At 43.9% G+C, this 20,703-nt stretch overlaps 1 protein-coding gene across 6 annotated transcripts in view; it reads left to right on the forward strand.

Moving 5' to 3' along the window:
* NACC1 (nucleus accumbens associated 1) overlaps positions 1-20,703 on the forward strand; it is a 30,264-nt gene that overhangs the window by 967 nt on the left and 8,594 nt on the right. The window contains exon 1 of one of the 6 annotated variants that reach the window (XM_081846378.1): positions 284-767. The exons of 1 other annotated variant lie outside the window; for it this stretch is intronic. Coding sequence is in view for 4 of the 5 variants with exons in the window: in XM_081846373.1 (XP_081702499.1) it covers positions 8,773-8,802 (30 nt within the window). In the remaining variant the exon portion in view is untranslated. Of the gene's footprint in view, positions 1-283; positions 768-8,712; positions 8,803-20,703 lie in introns of those variants that run through there. 4 more of the 6 variants (XM_081846373.1, XM_081846374.1, XM_081846375.1 and 1 more) reach the window with 4 other exon arrangements.

The raw sequence follows: 20,703 nt of genomic DNA on the forward strand, positions 1-20,703 counted from the left end.
TGCATGCACCCCTCCCCCCATTATCCCGGGTGTTTAAACTTTCCTCGCCCTCGCCAAGCAGCCCTCTAACCTGCCGGGTTCGCCCAAGGGGGGCGGCGGGGTGGGGAAAAGGGGATCCTTAAAATAGCAGCTGTTGTCTGCGCCGATCCCCCCCCCGGGGTGGGAGAGGCCCCCTTTAGCAGCCCTCCCCGTCCCTCTCTTCCCCCCACCCTCCCTCCGTCCCCCTCCCTCCGTTGCACCCCAAACCGGACCCCAAGGGAGGACCTTTGCGCCTGCCTTCGGGGTGTGGAGGGAGAGAGGAGCTGCGCCCCTGGGCTCCCCTGCTAGGCCTCCTTGCAGTCGGCGACCCCTTAGCAAAGTGTGTGTGTTTTCGGGGGGGTGTCCCCCTTACCCCCCCCCCGCCTTCGTCCTCCTCCTCCTCCCCGGACCTCACAAGCAACGTGGTGGCGCTCGCTGCCTCTCCCCGGCCTGCGCCTTCTCCTCCGCGCAGGCTGGCTGGCCGGGAGGGCGCGGGCTTCCCCTCTCCGCAGGCCTGTCCGAAATCCCCCGACGTTCCCTGCGGGGGCTTTGTCCTGCTCCTCCTCGCCTCGCTCCCCCCGGGCCCGGCTGCCTAGAGGAAGGGCGCAGCGGCGGGGCCACCCTCGAGGTGGGAGGGAGCCCCTTTCCAGTGGGAGCCCCTTGGCGTTGCCAGGCGAAAGAGGCCTGGCCGGGCGGTTGGCTTGGAAACCCGGAATTCGGTGGCTTTCGGAGGGTGCTTTGGGGGCACGGTGGGGGAAGGGGCGCGGAAAGAAAGCGGCAGGGGAGAGGAGGAGGGGCGCTTCCCTTCCTCCTCCTCCTCCTCCTCCTCTTCCAGCGGGGGGAGGAGGTGGGGAGGGGGCAAAATGTTCCTTTTCCTGCAATGGGACCTTTCAGAGTTTAAAAATGGGGGGGGGGGTTTCAGGGGAAAAGTTCGAGAAACGAAACTTCAGAAACTTTCACTTGTGGGGCAGCAAAAGATAAGATCGATACTGGTTCGAAAAGACCAGGCTGGGAATGGGGGGGGGGGGAGGGATTATTAACTGTTTTGGCGTGCACGTTCACTCGGAAATTGCAGTATTACTCTCTCGCTGAGATTAATGGGAGTTTACTCCCAAACATAGACTTGGTTTACAACTTCCTGGGGTGGCGGGTGGGGAATTAAAGTTTTCAATGGTTGTTTTGGAAGGGGTGGGATTATGAGTATTTTACTTAGGTTAACTCCTTATGCACGTGGTAAGGGAAGGAGAAGGTCACAATGTGGCTCTGACTTGAGGATAGTTTTTGTTCTCTTGAAGATACTTGTGGAGGTGGTGCAGTATGTTCCTGATAAATGAACATTGTAAACAAGTTGCCACTGAATAGCTCACCATATGTTATTTGTTTTCTCAAGTCTTTTCTTTTCTCTCTCTCTCTCTCGCTGGATTCCAATTTGGCCTTTCTAAGTGCCAAGTTTATTCTACCAGAGGACACAATTGTTGTCTTGTCAACTTGTGACTTCACAACAGAAAAGAGTTGTAGTGTTACTTTTCATAAGCAGGTGAGCTATTCAAAAATAGTGCATGACGACTTTGCAGCAAAATTGGCTCTGAAAAGAGGAATACCACAGGTATATGGCACTGTATACATTGTTAACTGAGCTCCTCAGAAGGGCCTCTAAAAGTTAGGTCCTCTTGTAAATTGCAATAACATCTTATATAGATTAAGGCTTTAATAAGAATATTCTGTCACAACTGAGGTCTGACTAATGGGAGGGAGATGGTGCACAGACAATGGAACTCTCCAAAGATTACCTTACTGGTACTTGAAGCTGTGTATTATAGTTAGCAGTGTTGTTTAGAGCAAGGCTATATTCTGCAGCCACAGTCCAAACCAAGTTCTGCTTCTAATAAGTTCTGCACAAACAGATAACAGACTCTTGTAGAACAGCTGCATGTCTGTCTATTCAGAAGTAAATCTTGCCAAGTTACATGGGGCTTCAAAGTAAATGTTCACAGGATTGCTGCTTTGGATCTATTTTATTTTTTCCTGTATACATAAATTAAAATAAAGATGAGCATCACAAACAATAAGCAAACAATTAGAGTACAGAAGTGGTCATTTTACAAAATTATTATGACTTACACAATCATTTAAACAGGTGTTGGTTGAGCTCCAGCAGACTCACTAGCCCTCCTGATGAATCAGTAGGGAGATCATATTTTTCAAAAAACCCATTCACATTATGTATGGCACACAGGTGTCAGTGAGATGGTCTTGGTGAGTCTGACCCCTGCTGAGTTGCAGTGTTGGGTCAATTTCTCAGAGAAAACTGTCTGCTGTGCCTTTGATATATACCCCTTAATTGTAAATCTGATTTAAGAGGCCAAGTGCTGTGCAACTTCCATTTATGCCACTATCAGCAGAAAGATTTTAAGATCCATGTGTAGCACTGAGCTCTTCTGTTGTAAGGGGTTGGACAGGAGGGCTAATGCTGAGTCTGGGATGATCAGATGGCACAAATATCAGCTATTATTCTAAATATATTCTTGTCAAAAGATTTACTCCCTGGGGCATGACAGTCATAGATGAATTAAGGAACCATCCTTCTTGCACCCTCTTCAGCAATGAGGAAAGGTGACACTGAGGAGAGATGGCACTGTTAACTCAGTGAGGGCTGACAGCAGTATAGTTCTACTTGCAGATTTGAGCTTATCTTCCCTGAGCTTGGCAGAAACCCTGTGAAGTCATGCCATCACTATACTAATGACTTGTAGCTCTACTTCTCCATAACATCTATGTCAGTAGAAGCTGTGCATGGTATCATTCTGGAACAGCTGTCCAAGTTAGGGGAGGTAAGCACCGCTTTAGAGTGGTTCCAATCCTACTTGGATAGTAATTTCCAGAGGGTGATACTTGGGGAGTGCTTTTTGGCCCTGTGGAGCCTTCAATGTGGGGTTCCTCAGAGTTTGATTTTATCCCCCATGCTGTTCAACATCTATGCGAAACCACTGAGTGGGGTCATCCAGAGTTTTGGAGTACATTGTGAGCAATATGCTGATGACACATCTGCAGGTGTGGCAGTGGAGGTGTTGGACCGTTGTCTTGCCTTGCTAATGGACTGGATGAGAGCCAATAACTGAAGCTCAATCCAGATAAGACAGAGGCACTGTTAGTGGATGGTTCCCTAGGCCAGATGGATGGGAAGTTGCCTGATCTTGATGGAGTTACTCTCCCTTTGAAGTGGGTATGCAGCTTCGAGGTACTTCTGGATCCGTTGCTGTTGCTTGAGGCCAGGTAGCTTCTGTGGCACAGAATGCCTTCCAACAGCTTTGGCTGGTGGCCCAGCTGCACCCCTCTCAGGACAAGAATAGCCTAACTTGTGTTGTTTATGCTCCGGTGACCTCTAGGTTAGATTACTGCAGCATGCTATATGTGGGGATGCCTCTGAAGATGGTTCAGAAACTTCAGCTGGTGCAGAATTCAGCAGCTAGGTTGCTCACAGGGGCAAAATGACTTGAGCACTTCCAATTAGTTTCTGGGCCCAATTCAAAAGTGCTGGTTTTGATCTATATACCCTTAAATGGCTCAGGACCCCAGCACCTCAAGAACTGACTCTCCCCATATGAATCAACCCAGACCCTGCAATCATCACCTGAGGCTCTTCTTCATATGCATCCTCTGCAAGTCCAGAGGGTGGCAACATGAGAACAGCCCTTTTGTGAGATGACCTCCCGCTTGTGGAATGCCCTCCCCAGGGAGGCTCACTTGGCACCTTCATTACATATCTTTAGGGGCCAGGTGAAAAAGTTCCTTTTCTATCAGTTCTTTGGTTAATTATGCCTTTTAAACTGTGGGAAGGGGTTATTTTTTGTCATTATGTTATGTATTTTTGTGTTTTTATACTGTAAACCTCCCTGTGATCCTCAGATGAAGGGTAATATAGAATCATGATCATCATCTGGAGCCTTCTGTGGGTACAGTGGTGGAGTGGATGAGGGCCAAAAAGATAAGCTGGAATTCTAGAAGACAGAGGCACTTTGAGTTGGTGGTTCTTGTGTCTAGGAGATTGGCCATTTATCTGTTCTGCATGGGGCTGCAGGGAGTCAAACTGTTGCCTTGCTCTCCCCGGCCTCACCTCCCTGCTTGCTTTGGCTTTAACTCTTGTTCATCTGTGACAGAAAGTGTTCTGGTTCAAGCAGGTGAAGATTGAGTAACTGGTTCAGCAGACCTGAACCAACTGGTTCAGTTCCAGTTCATGTATGAAAACTTACTTGTCATTTACATACGTGGAGATATTCAGCAGAGCAGTATTGGATCCTTAACTCTGTATGGTTACACATACTGGATAGAAAAACTGTGCAGGAGTGGGGTGGATACACAGGAAAAACACTTGGTGATCTGGATTATTTATCCTAAGAGATGTAACAGGAGTGAATCGATTCCTTTTAAGAATTATGTTCTCTTGGTGGTTTCCACCCATCCAGCCCCATGTTTCTGGATTCCCTCTTTATTGTCTCATGGAGAATAAGGACACTGGGAGGCTGCTGGACTATGTACTTGCTGTCTGGGTCCCTGTAAGCCTAATTATCACAGAAGTAGCCTGTTTGTCAGGGATCTTACTGTTTAATCAACAACTATTTGCATCCTGACCCATAGGTCAAAGGTTAGAAAGATCGGGTTTTGACCACTTTAATAGGGACACAGACTGCTGCAGTGCTGAACCAAGGGGGAAGCATTTTGCAGTGCACATTCATTTCTTCCTCTCCCTGCCTATTTCCTCCACTGAGCTGTAAAGCTTCAGTCTCTGTCCTGCCTCCTGCTTTCCAGACAGAGGGCAGAGTATGGAGGACAAATTCAAAATGTATAAAAACTCTCCCAGTTATTGGTTTCATATATACATGGTAAATTCTGGTTGTGGCAACTGCATGTATCATTGCAGTGTTGTTGGTGGTGTTGTAGTTTTTAGTTAGAACCTTATTACCTGAACTATAATGAGTCTCGAGGGGTTTGTGTGTTCTGTTCACGTTCATTGAAAATTTTCTGATAGTCAAAGCAATAAATAGTTGGTTTGGTGTTGAATTTAAATCCCTAGTTCTATGAAATTGCAGTGCTCCAAATTAGCGGGCTCCGGCATCCATTGTGATCTTTGGGGATGTGACGTTCCATTGTAAGGAGGCATATCTGATGGCAACCCTATCTGAGCCTGGGGTATTGTCCTATTCAGTGGCTATAGGGCCAAGTGCTGGCAGAGAGAGCTTAATGTGTTAATATGGTTATATAATGATGCATGTTACCAAAATAAATTGCAGATGCATTTGTATGTTGAATATGATTTTCAGTTTTGGCCGTTTCATCTTAAAATTGTAGAACTGGAAAAGATGCAGGGGTGGGCAGAGTATAGAAGGCCTTTCACAGGAGAAGAAAGTAAACCTACTGAGAGCCATTGGAACAGATAACCAACACCTAGGTGAGAATATGAGTCATTTCTGCAAATCACAGCTAGATTGGAAAATCGGTTTTGTTCTTTCACTTATTATAACTGATGGATTCACTTATTAAATTAACACAACTGCCCTACCCCCACGGTACAGTTGCCCTGTGATACTGCTTTGCTACAGAAACAGGACAAAGAGCCAACATATAAGTAAGTTCAAAAGAGGACAAGAGCAATTTATGAGTGATAGAAATATACCGGTAGGCAGAAGCCGTCTAAGATGATCGGGGTAGTGTGTCATTTTGCTGAAAGAGTCCGTAGTCCTGGGATTGCTGAAGGTTGAAAAGAATACAAGAGCAGGTTCCTTATTAATAAGCTGAGCAGTTAATGTTCCCTGTAGCAGATTTTGGGCACACCCAAGATGGTCATGTGTACATTTGCCCTAGCCTAGACACTTAGAAGAATTCTGCTGTAACATATGAATAATATGGTTATGCAAGAGTAGTACAGTTTTTTTAATGTAAGAAAATAGTTTGAGGTAAAACATGGAGCATGGAAGTTGGCTTTGTTCCCTGATGAACAAACAAAAAGAGAGAGAGGAGGAATATTGGAATTTGACAGGGAAGAAAAACAAGATTATTTACTTTAGGAGATGTTTGTGACTTCCCTGTGATGGAATATACACATCTCATACAGACTTCTTAGGCAAGAAGGAATTTCAAACAGGCTGGCAGAGTTTTCCCTTCCTGTGTGGCCAACAAGGAAACTCACTGGGTGATGAATGAGAGAAAGATCTTGTTGGTTTTTTTAAAAAAATAAAAAAATAAACCCGGACTGCTAAGAGGTTAGAAGCCTGAGTTTTGATGTTGGTCGTAGAGGAGGACTCTTTTCCTCCATGGCTAGCATGGATATGTAGGATAATAAATAATAATAATTGCACAATAGTAACTTTTGTAAACTTACTTACAAGGCTGCTCTTGTATATCCTTCCATCATCCCAAGCATTTAAACCTGGCAATACCAGCCACCATAGTTTGTCCTTGGTGGATGAGTCTGTCCGGAAGAAGGATGATCTTAAGAATACAATGAGGATACAGGTGTGTTTGGAGTCTTGGATGAAGAACATTAATAGAGTGAAGCCTCTGAGTGGCCCTATAATGTCTCAGTATGAGCTCATGGGCACAGATCAGGTTGTCTACATATAAACAAATAAGGCAAGAGGCAGTTCAGTAACCAGGGTCTGCTGCTGCTGGTTGGTTATTTTTCCAGGTTCTGTGCTTCTACTACTTTTGTTCCTGTATTGATTCAAGTGTAAAAGGAAGCCACAAAGTCCTACGCATTAATTTGGTTCCTGTTGGCTTTGCCAGAAAGAAAGGTAGAAGAGTGTTGTGTCGGTGAAACAGTGAGGCATTTGTTTTATACTCACAAAGGTTGTGTAGTCAAGGGAGATCTTATGTTGTTGCTGTGACAGACTTCGGTTTTATATACACAGAAAGGAACTTGGGACAGGAAGAAGCTAGGAAATATGAAGGGCTGTTGAATTATCTTTTGCAACCATGGCTGGAGTCAGCATCATTTGGGGGCAGGGGGTGAAGTCTGGTGCTCTCATATTACAAAATTTAACATCTACTTGCCTTATCCTCTTAAATAACTTACAGCATCTGTGTGTGTGTCTGTCAGTAACAAGGAAATTAACAATCTTAAATAGTAACTTCTAAGCCTGGGAGACAGAAGCAAAAATACTCTTCTTCTTGAGCTGTGCTATGGTCACTGTCACTAAAGTATCCAAACACAAAAAGTTCTGAGATTTACGCTGCCTGCATAACGAAGAGACCAGCCCAAGTGCCAGCAGGCTTGCACTCCCTCAGATACATGGCAATAACTTTTTGAGGTTACTAAATCGCTCAAGGTTCTCAGAGCGCTTCTTTAACAGAAGCATTGGGTTTCGTGAGAAAATGCCTTTCCTTGTTAATCTGCATGGCCCAATCCTTTTAGTGCTTACTTAGAAAAAGGTACCACTGAGTTCACTACTCCTTTAAAAAAAAAAGTTTATTCATGCATTTTCCAGTTTATGAGTTCACTACTCCTAAGTTAAGAGTTCAGTTAGAGCACATGATTATCTAGACCAGTTTCTTGCCTCCAACAGAGATCACAAAGCTCAAAGCAGGGCATCATGGAGAGAGCCTTCCTCTGAAGTTTGTCCCCTAACACCTGCTAAACTAGAGAGATACTGGCTCTGAATATGGAGGCTCTGTGTTCACTCTTTACAGCTACTTCATTTAAGGCAAGTCATTTCTGGAAATAACTTGCCAGACTTGCTACTCAAGCCACCCAAGGACACAGGCTGATCAGACTTCTTGTAGGCTGTAAGCAGTTGGTACCTATCTGCAAGGCTGAACTTCTGACTTATTATCTTTGCTATGGGCCTAACCCTTGGGTACCTTTCACAACACACAACTCCAAAGGAGTAAGGAATTTGGTAGCAACAGAAGCTATCCTGCTTTATTGAGCAGAAACTCTTAATTGATGGAAGCTTTGGTCATTTGATTCCATGATATTATTGGGGGTTAGTGAGAAATTGTGGGCAGCTGCTGTGTTATGAGTCTCACGGTACTCCCACACATTGCCTCCCATCCCAATCCCAGCAGAAGCATGTTAATGGGTTTCCTACCCTTGAGTTGTTAACATGTGTGATAAGCCTGTGTGAAACTGCTCACTGACTTACTTTTACTTTGGTTAGCTAGCATCCAGGCCCAGGACTTGAAGTTAAGGCTGTCAGTTGAGCTATATTTTAATTGGCCTTTTGCTCACTAAATTTCTCCAAAAAGAAAGAGAGAGAGAGAGATGATCTCTGCTTGCAAGGCAACTTTGAGATCTCTTGGGGGTAAAAGTGAACTTGCTTTTGTGAGAGCCAGGCGGTGAAACTGATGGGCGAAATCTTATTTTTTCTGATAAGTGTATCCATAGAAATCAGAGAAGTGAAATGTGTTAGCTCATAAAAATACTAGGTGAATGTGAATAGTTCCACAAACCACGGCTGAGTAACTGAAGCCTCATTCATGTGCTTGCTAACACTGGATTACTCTGAGAGCAGAATCATGTTCCCATAGGGACTTCCTTGGTGGATAAGTGCTTTGCTGCCATAGCACAGAGCAGAATAACATACTGGAGAAGCTGTGATACAAGACACACTCAGCCTTCTCTTCAATCATTTCAGGCTGATATGCCACTGATTTTTGCCTCAAACTATTTGCTTTCTAGATAGGAAATATCACTGAGATTTAGCCTTCATTTCTTTATTTCAGTGACTGGCTGAAGGTTAACAATGTGGGACTCTCAACATGGGAGTCACAGGGCAGTTACTAAGCAAGGTGAGAACCAGTGCAGTGGCTAGTGCGTTGGGATTAGACTGGGCAGACATGGATTCAAATCCCTGCTTTGCCACAAAAGTCACTGGGTGACTTTGGGCCAATCACTATTTCTCAGTCTAATCTGTTTTGCAGGACAGGGGTTCGAAATTAGCAGGGCATCAGGTGCATTTTGCGCTTAAAGATTCTCCATTTGCGAGCACCTCAAAAAGTCTGGGTGTCACTTTTTGCACCTGGCTGACACTCAGGGATTACTGAAATGTATATGCTTTGAAGCCTCGAACTATATGTTAAGGATAGTCAATATGTTAAGGTGTTAAGAGTAGAGCATTTTGAAAACTGAACCATGGTACCAATATTTTTATTGTAAACAACAAATTAAACATGTATTAACAATTTCTGTTAAGAATGTGATATTAACAATGTGTCACTTATGTGAATTGTGCATTAGTTTATGACTCAAAATAATAAACTAAAAAGTGTTGCTGACCCACCACCCACCCATGGCGACTAGGCATTCTGTTTTGGCGCCCACAAACCATAAGCCATTTGGCGCCTAGATTTTCTATCACAGTTTCTAATACTGAACTTGTGAGAATAAAAGTAGGGGTGGGGGTGACCATGTATGCCAACCCAAGCTCCTTGGAGGAAGGAAGGAGGCAGGCAGTTGCTATGTGCAAATTCAGAAAGATCAATGCCTCACCTTTTAAAACCCTTTAAAAACCTCACTCCCAAAATGAAGGTCTTCCATAGGCAATTTATTGGAAAGGACATGGAAAGCCAGAGTTCCCCATTCTTTAACTCTAAGCTGTTTTAACTGTAACATTACCTTCTCCCACATATTTCCAATGAAATTACTCCAGTTAACGGGGTAGACTTTTGCCTAAGCACACATAGATTTTAAAACCTACATTCCTGCAGACTGTCTTGATATCTGAGCACTGCTAGGCATGAGGGATCCTTGGTCACACTGGAAGAAGAATCATAGGGGTTTCCCCCTGGCAGCCCCTGGGTCTTTTATTCCATAGTTCACTCTTGCTTTAGCATATAAATCCTCTCTGGTCCACTGGCTCTGTTGCACCTTCCCTTCTGAAGAAAGGGGAGGTATCAGATGTCTAAACCAGGTGGCTAGCAGAGGCTTCTTGAGTGACATTAGAATAATGAGAGAGAGAGAGAGAGATTTCTTATACTGAATGAGTCTATTCTAGGATGAGTTGTGAGTTAGTCCTGCTTAACAGCTGCTAGTTGAGCCCTAGCAAATGATAAGCTGATTAACTTTCACCCCTCAGTTGAAGAAACATACACATACACAATTCTCCAGTACTATAGATGGCAACCATTTGTCAGAGAGTAGGCCTAGCAGTTAATGATCAGTGAGCACCTGAAGCTCTGCAAGAAGGATGGCCTGAATCTGGTCCAGCAACTCACAAGAAATGGCCCCTCTAGCCCTGGAAACTTTTATCTCCCAATCGGATCAGGAGATCTTTGTTCTGTAGAGAGGAATCTCTAAAGAGCTGACACAGCATTTTTCTCCTGATTGAGAGATTTTTAAAATCCCTCTGCCTGCCCTTTAGAAAAGACATCTGAAAATCAGTCAGCGGGATCTTTTATCTCCTATTTCAGAGCTAAGCACCACAGTGTTGAGACTGGAGATAAGCCCTCCAAATTGAAGCTGTAGAGTCTACCTCTATTGTAGCTAACCTTTTAAATTCAAGGATAGGAATTCACTGGGACCTCCTGTATGGAAAAGCTGTGGTAAGAAACTGTCTGTAGGCCTCTGTTTTGGGATACCAGTTAAAAAGCAAGAGTCATGACATGGGAGTTCAGTAAGTGGATAATTTAGAGCCTTAAAGGTTTTATTTTTTCCTAATCTGGTCAGGTAGCTTTGGAAGAGGGAGAGTTTGATGAGGAAAATACCACAGTTAAGGAATGGTTAACCCTGGTTCCAGGTTTTTTTGGGGAGGGTGGAGCTGCTATTTTAAAAATAAAATATGTATTTCATTTAGTAAATTCATATCTCCATACAGGTAATACAAAACCCCAAAACAAATGTGTTCCATGTTTAAAGGCAAGCAACTACAGAGTTCTTATTTGGGGCACAAGAGTTCAGATTGTACTAGAACTAATAATGTACAAGAACTTATACATGATTTTGATTTTTTTAAAACCCATAAAGTAATACTTAAATATACACCAGCACTGAAGAGAATACAGTATGGTTCAATTCTGTTTGCTAAAAGATGCAAACTTAAGGTAATTCATCTGTCTTGAAAAAAGCATAATGATAGGTTTAAAACAGAAGTTGACTGAGTATGTTTTTCCAGCTAAGTGATACAGCCTTGCTGAATCAATGACTCAGTCACACAGAGTTAACACAGAAGCTATAAAATATCAGAACTACTACACTGTCGAGTTTGAGTGCCTGATACACATATTTTGTGGTGTGAAATTTTCTAAAGTAGAAACTATCTCTTCAAAGCCAAATACGTCCTAACAATTCACTCCGCTCCTCCTGCCTCCTAATAAGGAAGTTTCGTTGTCAATTTGAAGAATAAAGGTTAGGGCAAGGTTTAGCTCCATAGCAGCAAGCTTAAATTTTAAACTATTAATACACTGTAGATTTAACTACTCAGAAGTAAGTAGTTCCATTTCAGAATTAAAGCACAGAATGTCAGCAGTGAGTGATGATGTCTCTGAAATACCTTTCCACTCTTCTAAAGTAATCTCTGCCTCCAGTTTTTCTAAAATAAATGAAGGAAGGAAAGCTTGAGCATGCTTTCAGTAAGGAACTCCGTGATCTGGGGCAGTTCCCCAAGGGGCGGGGGGGGGGCTCTAGTTTCTGATGGATCTCTGCTAGAGACAGCAAAAGCTGCTACAATTTCAGCTCTTGTGATGAGAAGCCTGTGTTTTGTTTCTGCACACCATTTTGGAAATCGAGGATCCAAATTATATTCCCTACCTCTTTTAAGGTGCTTAAAAATACAGTCCCCTTCGAAATAAAATAGGCAAACTATCAACATGCCCCCTCAAAGGCAAATAAAACCCAGGCAACAAAAGCAGACAACCCCTCCAAACAAACAAAAGTCCAAAAAGTTAGGCAAAATGCACATTCAGACAAATAGCTAAATGAAAAGGTAGACAAAGCATTCCAATGGGCAGACAAGATGCATTATGAGGAAAAGGAGGGTAGAATGCCTTGATAATGCCTATATTTTTCCAGCCAGTCCAAGGACACCCATGGGGTTTTTTTGGGGGGGGGGTTAAAGCCATTTTAAAAAATGACAGGGGCAAGAAGGCCTTGGTGAATACAAACAATCTGAGGTTGCCATAGTGTCTGTGAGCACCTCATTGGGGGTTCCACTAGCCTTACACTCATTCTTGTACAGTGGTACCTCAGGTTAAGTACTTAATTCGTTCCGGAGGTCTGTTCTTAACCTGAAACTGTTCCTAATCTGAAGCACCATTTTAGCTAATGGGGCCTTTATGAAATATGGCAACCCTATGTAAGCTAGACATAACCAGTTTTCAGCCCCGTCTGCACTATATATTTAAAGCAGTGTCTTAACACTTTAAACAGTTATGGCTCCCCCTCTCACCCCAAAAATCCAGGGAAGTGCAGTTTGTTAAGGATGCTTAGAGTTGTTAGGAAACCCCCATTCCCCTCAAGAGCTACAATTTCCAGAGTTCCCTGGGAAAGAGGGGTTGATTATTAATCAACTTGCAGGGCAGCAGCTGAGGAAGGAGCAAAAAGGGTTTCTTGTGTGTGTGTTTCTTTGTGGCTGATTAGCTGCTCTCCCTGTGCAAAGGTCAGAGGGGGCAGGGTTTCTGTTGAGGCAGGTGATTAGCTGTGGGAGGAGCTCATCAGAGCTTGCAGGGCAGCCTAGTGGCGCGCGCAGTTTGATCCATCTTTTAGAATTAGGGGAGCTAGTCTCAAATGTTTGTTGGGGGAGACCTAGGTTTTTTTTGGGGGGGGGAGTTATTTGTCCTGTCTTCACGCTTCTTATGATGGAGGACCGCTGTAGCCACCCCCAACGACACGTTCTCAAGATGGAGGGTGAGGGAACAGCTGCAGTCGCCTGCGGTTCCTGCGCAATGTTTGCCATCTTGCCAAAGGTTGCAGGCAGCTTTACCTGCAGCAATTGCATGTTGATTGCCCTCTTAGAAGACAAAGTCCAGCAACTGGAGGAACGTGTAGCTACGCTCCAAAGAATTAGAGAGCTGGAGCTCTTCTTGGAAGCAGCAGAGCACACCGTCTCCACCAAGGAGGAGACAGGAGACTCCCCTGAGAAGGAGGCTAGTTCACCAACACAGGAGCCAGATAAATGGAGAAACGTGACTCAAAGAAGTAGGAGGCCCAGGGTTCGCTCTGATTGTTTAGAAATACACAATCGCTTTGAGGTCCTCTCCCCTAGCATGGAAGACGAAGAGCAGACTCCATTTGAGGATCTCTCCCTCATTACAGTCGATCAGGTATATGAAGACGAGCAGCAAAGTCAGTCCTCAGGGAATGTGCAGGCGACCTTGGAACGGACAGCTCACGGAAGAACCCTGACCAAACCTAAGAGGAGGCATGTAGTGGTGATAGGGGATTCCCTACTGAGGGGAACAGAAGCAGTGATCTGTGGGCCTGACAAGATGTCTCGGGAAGTGTGCTGTCTCCCCGGGGCTAAGATCCAAGATGTAACTGAACGACTGCAAGGAATCATAAAACCCACTGACAAATACCCCTTCCTCTTGGTTCATGTGGGAACCAATGACACTGCAAGCAATAGCCTCCAGAAGATCAAAAGAGACTACGAGGCTCTGGGCAGGAAATTGAAGCAATTAAATGCACAAATTGTCATCTCATCTGTTCTCCCAGTTGAACGACGTGGCCCAGGGAGAGAGGGAAAAATAGTGGAAGTGAACAGCTGGCTTCGCAAATGGTGTAAACAGGAACGGTTTGGATTCTTAGATCACGGACTGCAGTTTCTTGAAGATGGACTTCTGGCAAGCGATGGGCTGCACCTCACAACGGTTGGGAGGAATGTTTTTGCCAAAAATCTCAGAAACCTCATCAGGAGGGCTTTAAACTGACTAATGTGGGGGAGGGAGACAGTGCTCCTGAAGGTAGGAGTCTATCAATTGATGAAGATGATCATCCAAATGTCATAGACCAAATGGAGCAAACAGCACGCAGACCTAGTGGTGGGAGGAAAAAATCCTTAAATAAGAGACACGGGGGAATGATTAATGGACTTCAATGTCTGTACACTAATGCGCAAAGCATGGGAAATAAACAAGATGAGCTTGAGCTCTTGGTACAGCAAACTAAATATGACATAATAGGCATCACTGAAACCTGGTGGGATAAGTCCCACGATTGGAATGTAATAATGGAGGGATACAATCTATTTCAGAGAAACAGACCAGACAAGAAAGGAGGAGGAGTGGCGTTATATGTCAGGGATGTGTATACCTGTGAAGAGATCCAAGATTTAGAACCTCAAAGCCAAAGTGAGAGCATTTGGGTCAAAATTAAGGGAGAGAAGAATAACAGTGACCTCATTGTGGGAGTTTACTATAGATCCCCAAGCCAAACGGAGGACATAGATGATGCCTTCCTGGAACAGATGGCCAAGCATGCAAAAGGAAGGGAGATAGTAGTAATGGGGGACTTCAATTACCCGGATATTTGTTGGATGTCAAACTCAGCCAAGAGCATAAGGTCAAACAGATTCCTCACTGGCCTTGCAGACAACTTCATTGTCCAGAAAGTGGGAGAAGCAACAAGAGGAACAGCCATTTTAGATCTGGTCTTAACCAATGTTGATGACCTGGTTAGTGGGGTAGAAGTGGAAGGATCATTAGGCGCGAGTGATCATGCTCTTCTGAAGTTTACTATAGAGCGGAAAGGAGCAGCCAAGCATACTAGGACTCAATTTCTTGACTTTAAGAAAGCTGACTTCATAAAACTTAGGGAAGTGCTGGGTGAGATCCCATGGGCAGTAATACTAAAAGGAAAGGGAGTTCATGATGGCTGGGAGTTTGTTAAGAGGGAGATAGTAAAAGCACAACTTCAGGCAATACCAATGAGACGGAAACATGGAAGGTGCCTAAAGAAGCCAGGGTGGCTATCTAAAGACCTTTTAACTGAGTTAAGATTAAAAAAGGATGTGTACAAAAAATGGAAAAGGGGGGAAACCACCAAAGAGGAATTCAAACAAATAGCCAGCACGAGTAGACACAAAGTCAGAAAAGCTAAAGCACAGAATGAACTCAGGCTTGCTAGAGAGGTTAAAAGCAACAAAAAAGGCTTTTATGGGTATGTTCGTAGCAAAAGGAAGAACAAAGAAACAGTGGGGTCACTCAGAGGAGAAGATGGTGAAATGCAAACAGGGGATACAGAAAGGGCTGAACTCCTCAATGCCTTCTTTGCCTCAGTCTTCTCCGATAAAGAAAACAATGCCCGACCTGAAGAATTTGGAGCAAATGATTCAGCAGAGGAAACACAGCCCAGAATAACTAAGGAGATAGTACAAGAATACTTGGCTAGTTTAGATGTATTCAAGTCTCCAGGGCCAGATGAACTGCATCCAAGAGTATTAAAAGAACTGGCAGATGTGATCTCAGAACCACTGGCAGTCATCTTTGAGAATTCCTGGAGAACAGGCGAAGTCCCGGCAGACTGGAGGAGGGCAAATGTTGTCCCTATTTTCAAAAAGGGGGAAAGAGAGGACCCAAATAATTACCGCCCAGTCAGTCTGACATCAATACCAGGGAAGATTCTGGAGCAGATCATTAAGCAAACAGTCTGTGAGCACCTAGAAAGGAATGCTGTGATCACCAATAGTCAGCATGGATTTCTGAAAAATAAGTCATGTCAGACTAACCTGATCTCGTTTTTTGACAGAATTACAAGCCTGGTAGATGAAGGGAACGCAGTGGATGTAGCCTACCTTGATTTCAGCAAGGCATTTGACAAGGTGCCCCATGATATTCTTGTAAAGAAGCTGGTAAAATGCGGTCTTGACTATGCTACCACTCAGTGGATTTGTAACTGGCTGACTGACCAAACCCAAAGGGTGCTCATCAATGGTTCCTCTTCATCCTGGAGAAGAGTGACTAGTGGGGTGCCACAGGGTTCTGTCTTGGACCCGGTCTTATTCAACATCTTTATCAACGACTTGGATGATGGACTCAAGGGCATCCTGATCAAATTTGCAGATGACACCAAACTGGGAGGGGTGGCTAACACCCCAGAGGACAGGATCAACTTCAAAACGACCTTGACAGATTAGAGAACTGGGCCAAAACAAACAAGATGAATTTTAACAGGGAGAAATGTAAAGTATTGCACTTGGGCAAAAAAAAATGAGAGGCACAAATACAAGATGGGTGACACCTGGCTTGAGAGCAGTACATGTGAAAAGGATCTAGGAGTCTTGGTTGACCACAAACTTGACATGAGCCAACAGTGTGACGCGGCAGCTAAAAAAGCCAATGCAATTCTGGGCTGCATCAATAGGAGTATAGAATCTAGATCAAGGGAAGTAATAGTGCCACTGTATTCTGCTCTGGTCAGACCTCACCTGGAGTACTGTGTCCAGTTCTGGGCACCACAGTTCAAAAAGGACACTGACAAACTGGAACGTGTCCAGAGGAGGGCAACCAAAGTGGTCAAAGGCCTGGAAACGATGCCTTATGAGGAACGGGTAAGGGAGCTGGGCATGTTTAGCCTGGAGAAGAGGAGGTTAAGGGGTGATATGATAGCCATGTTCAAATATATAAAAGGATGTCACATAGAGGAGGGAGAAAGGTTGTTTTCTGCTGCTCCAGAGAAGCGGACATGGAGCAATGGTTCCAAACTACAAGAGAAGATTCCACCTAAACATTAGGAAGAACTTCCTGACAGTAAGAGCTGTTCAACAGTGGAATTTGCTGCCAAGGAGTGTGGTGGAGTCTCCTTCTTTGGAGGTCTTTAAGCAGAGGCTTGACAACCATATGTCAGGAGTGCTCTGATGGTGTTTCCTGCTTGGCAGGGGGTTGGACTCTATGGCCCTTGTGGTCTCTTCCAACTCTATGATTCTATGATTAAACTACTGTGGGAATTGTAGGTGTTTGAGGAGAATAGCTCAATAAAATTCATACTAGGGATTTTTCATTTGCATGCCACGCAGATCTGCAAAATTTTCAGTTTTTCGAAAATAGGTAGTTCTTCAAACTGCTAGTAATGTGGGACACTCAGTGTGACTCTGCATGGGAGGTAAAATGTAATTCCTGAGCTGCTCATCCCATCTCCAAATGCCATTCCAGGCACTGTTTTGCACCCAGCCTTTAGCATGCAAGGGGATTTTAAAAAGCAGCAGTCACAGTGCAGTATCTCCAGAGCTCATCTTGCGTCTCCCCCCCCCCCTCGCTCTCTGCAGCCTCACAAAGTAATATGTTCCCTCAGTTCGCATTGTGACAGACACATTTTAAAACTAACTAGGGCACCTCTTCTCCTCAGTAAAAATGTACATTCATTTTTAGTATTTAACATTCCACCCAGCATTAACTTGCCCCCACAGTTGGCAAGTGTGAAGGAATAAAAAGCACATGATTGTTTTGTCTGTTTTTAGCAAAAGCTTTCATTTAAATTCATAGTGTTTCTTATCTGCAGCACACATGCTGTTTGTCTTAAACAGACAATACCCATGATTCAAAGCTCCCTGTGCCCTGGGAGGGACGGATCCATACGCTCGCTCTCAGGGTTCTGTCCCTTCTTAGAGCTGACAATAGAGAAGCCTCGCTGGGCTTGTGGATCAGAAGTGCTGGGTTGCAGCTTGTTTACCCCATGTGGCTGGCGGGGGGGGGGGCAGAATAGCAAAAGCTGCCACTTCCCATTATAGTTTGTGTCTGCATGTCTCTTCCAACACAAACAGTGTTTCACCAGCTTAGACAAACAAACACAAACCTTTCCTGGCTAATGAAGAGCTATGTTTTAACCTTGTCATTTTTCCATAATCTGGACAGTGCTTGATAATATGAAAATAAACATCAGAGAAACGAGTTCTGAAGTTTCACATGGTTGTGCTATAATACCTGTGACAGCTAACTGCTGAGTGTTATCAGCATCAGGCTAGTGTGAAAGGGGTGGATCATTCAATAAGGGCATTATGCGCATTATGTCTTTCCTGATTGCTAATAACCACAGGACTGTAAAAGGTTTGCTATATGCAAATGATCCCTTGTGGTAGTAGGTTGCTGCTACAAGTAGAAGCAGTGTTGATCATTCCTTCTAGCACATTCAACATCCATGTGTGGCTATAATAATATACAATATATGCCCACTGACATACAGTATATATATCATTGGGTATTCTTCACATACTATCTGTTCATGTTTCTCTCTTGCACAAGGAGGTGCCCAATCACTTGCATCCCTAATTTTGTGCTTCTTTATGGTTTTGAGTTTGCCATTTGTTCATTTATAGCACAGTACTTTGAAAGGGGGAAAGTCCTGTGTAAGTCAAACACACAGTTGTGAAAAGAATACTGGCTGGCCAAGGATGGAGTAGTAGATATTCTACAGAACCACACTGCGAAGGTTGCTGGAGCCATCTTGATTTGCCAATATTGGAATGTAAGCCCCACTTTGTTAATTGGATATGCACCACCTTTCCTGATACAGTTGACAGCAACTTACAGAAATAAAAGAATACAGTAAAAGCAGTACTGTGCAAAAAAGAGCCAATATTGAAAGCCAGCAATAATGCAATTTCAGATCAGTTGCAACTGGCGTATAATTTAGTCTGTCTGTTTTTTTAAAAATGATATTTATTAGAGTTTTAAATAAACACATATAAACACACACACACACAAAAATATAATTTAGTCTGTCTGGTCTCTATGGTCAGTTTGGATTTAGAGGATGGTTTGATTCTGGAAACAGAACGAAATGACCTTTAGGTTCTTTCAAAACCAGCAGTGCTCTCATCAGAAATTCTTGGAGGACAGAGACATTTCAGCCCTCAAGCGCCGATGCTTTGCCCTCATTGAGCCTCTAATCCCAGGATTATTATTTCAAGTTTTTTGTTTGTGAGCTACTAGGGTTATAGCCCATAATCACATTTGTGAGCTGTTCATTGGCCACATCTTTGCCCTCTATTCCTGGTTTACTGTCCTCTATGATATACTGTATTAGAGAGAATTTTAAAGGTGCTTAATATAAGCCCCGCTTGCCAAGTAACAATCAGGTGCTCAATTTTAAGGCTCCCAGTTGTTCCTTTTCAGTCGCATCTTTACAGGCTGCACATCTGACGTCATATACAACATCAGGTGCAGGGCAGGTGGGTTTAGTTTGGGGAAATCTGTCCCGAAGGCGAAATTAGGACCCCTGGCAAGACTCAATTAGACTTGTGGGCTGCAGGTTCCCCAAGCTACTGTTCAAGGCTAATCTAAGATGCATGTTAGATGTGGAGAATCTCCTGCCACAAGAGGCTGGACTTAAATGGCTGGACTTCTGACTTCCCTTCTATCACTACTAATCCATGATTCAGAATATTTGAAGAGCAACTATTTGAAGCTTAGCCTTACAAAATAGCCTAGCTAGTAGCTTCTGCTGAAAGGCTTCCTTTGTTGCAGAGTGTGCAATTCTGTTTTTCAAGTTACTGAATTCCTTTGCCTTTTCCAAGGCAAAATGTTGACGGGCCAATACCTGTGGAAGTTGCATCACATGTCTGCTATAACAATAGGGTGGATGCATGCTTTAAGGAAACATAACATTTTCTTTTAATGGACTAGTCAGTCAGTGGACTTAATGCAGCATTTATTTTAAAAGGATGGGGTTGGGAAGAGGGTTGGCTGAGACGTCTGTCCTAAGTGCTTGCACCTCTCTGACCTTAATGACATAGGTACTTCCTCTTCTGCTCACATTACCTGGCCAAGAAAGAAACTTGTACATTCAATAACATATCTTTATTTATATCCACATTTTGGCCTGAGGCTGTCACAAGCTTGGGTATCCAGACGTTTTCTGCAAGGAGGGATTCTTTTCCTATTGAAAGTAGGCTTCCCTGTCTTCAAGACTTCGCCCACTCTCCATTAAGTCACTCCCCACTCAGGTGGATATTTTACTCCCCGCCCCCACACACAGCGGTGTGTACAAATAATGCTTAATCAATGCAACCATAATGAAATTATTCCATAAACACAGACTTCAAAGCAGCTACAGTGGAACCTTGGTTTTCAAGCGTCTCGGAAGCCGAACGATTCAGAACCCAAACGCCGAAAACCCAGAAGTAATTGCTTCCGTTTTTGAACACGCCTCAGAGGTCGAACGGCTTCCGCTGCAGGTTTTTCCATTTTTTCAATGGATTTTGCTGACTGCCCATTGATCCTTGGTTTTCGAACATTTTGAAAGTCAAACTGTCTTCCAGAACAGATTACGTTCGAAAACCGAGGTTCCACTGTATTTTATTTCCTGTTCCCGTCCCGTCCACTATGCAGAATTCCAAACCCTCTTCTTGTTCCACTGGCGCCTCGCTTTGTTTTATATGTGGGCTGTTTTAACTTCCCTCCTGATGGGGAATGTGTCCTCTATGCCTGGCTTCATAGCATTCTTAGTTTAGCCAAAATTGCTAAGTCAGTCTTGCGCTTGGTGTGTCACAATACTTCTGACTACTGAAAGCTGGAAAAGATCTGTAACGGAATGATGTTGCCATTTCTAGAAACAGCACATAAAATAGTCGATTGGGTGGCCAGCGTATTTTTTTTTTCCTCTGCCACTTTTTCAAGGTAACCCTTCCTTTGCCAGACAGTATGAAGGGGGACCTATCAGGGAGTAAAAGGAAATGGATGACCTTCTCTTCCCTTTCCCCGATGTTCCCTCTTTTCTCATATGTGCCTTTCCATGCTGGACCCATCTACAACCCCTCTGGCTCC

Source organism: Podarcis erhardii (assembly GCF_964252035.2).
Source record: "Podarcis erhardii genome assembly, chromosome: 2".
In the NCBI taxonomy this organism is placed as follows: domain Eukaryota; kingdom Metazoa; phylum Chordata; class Lepidosauria; order Squamata; family Lacertidae; genus Podarcis; species Podarcis erhardii.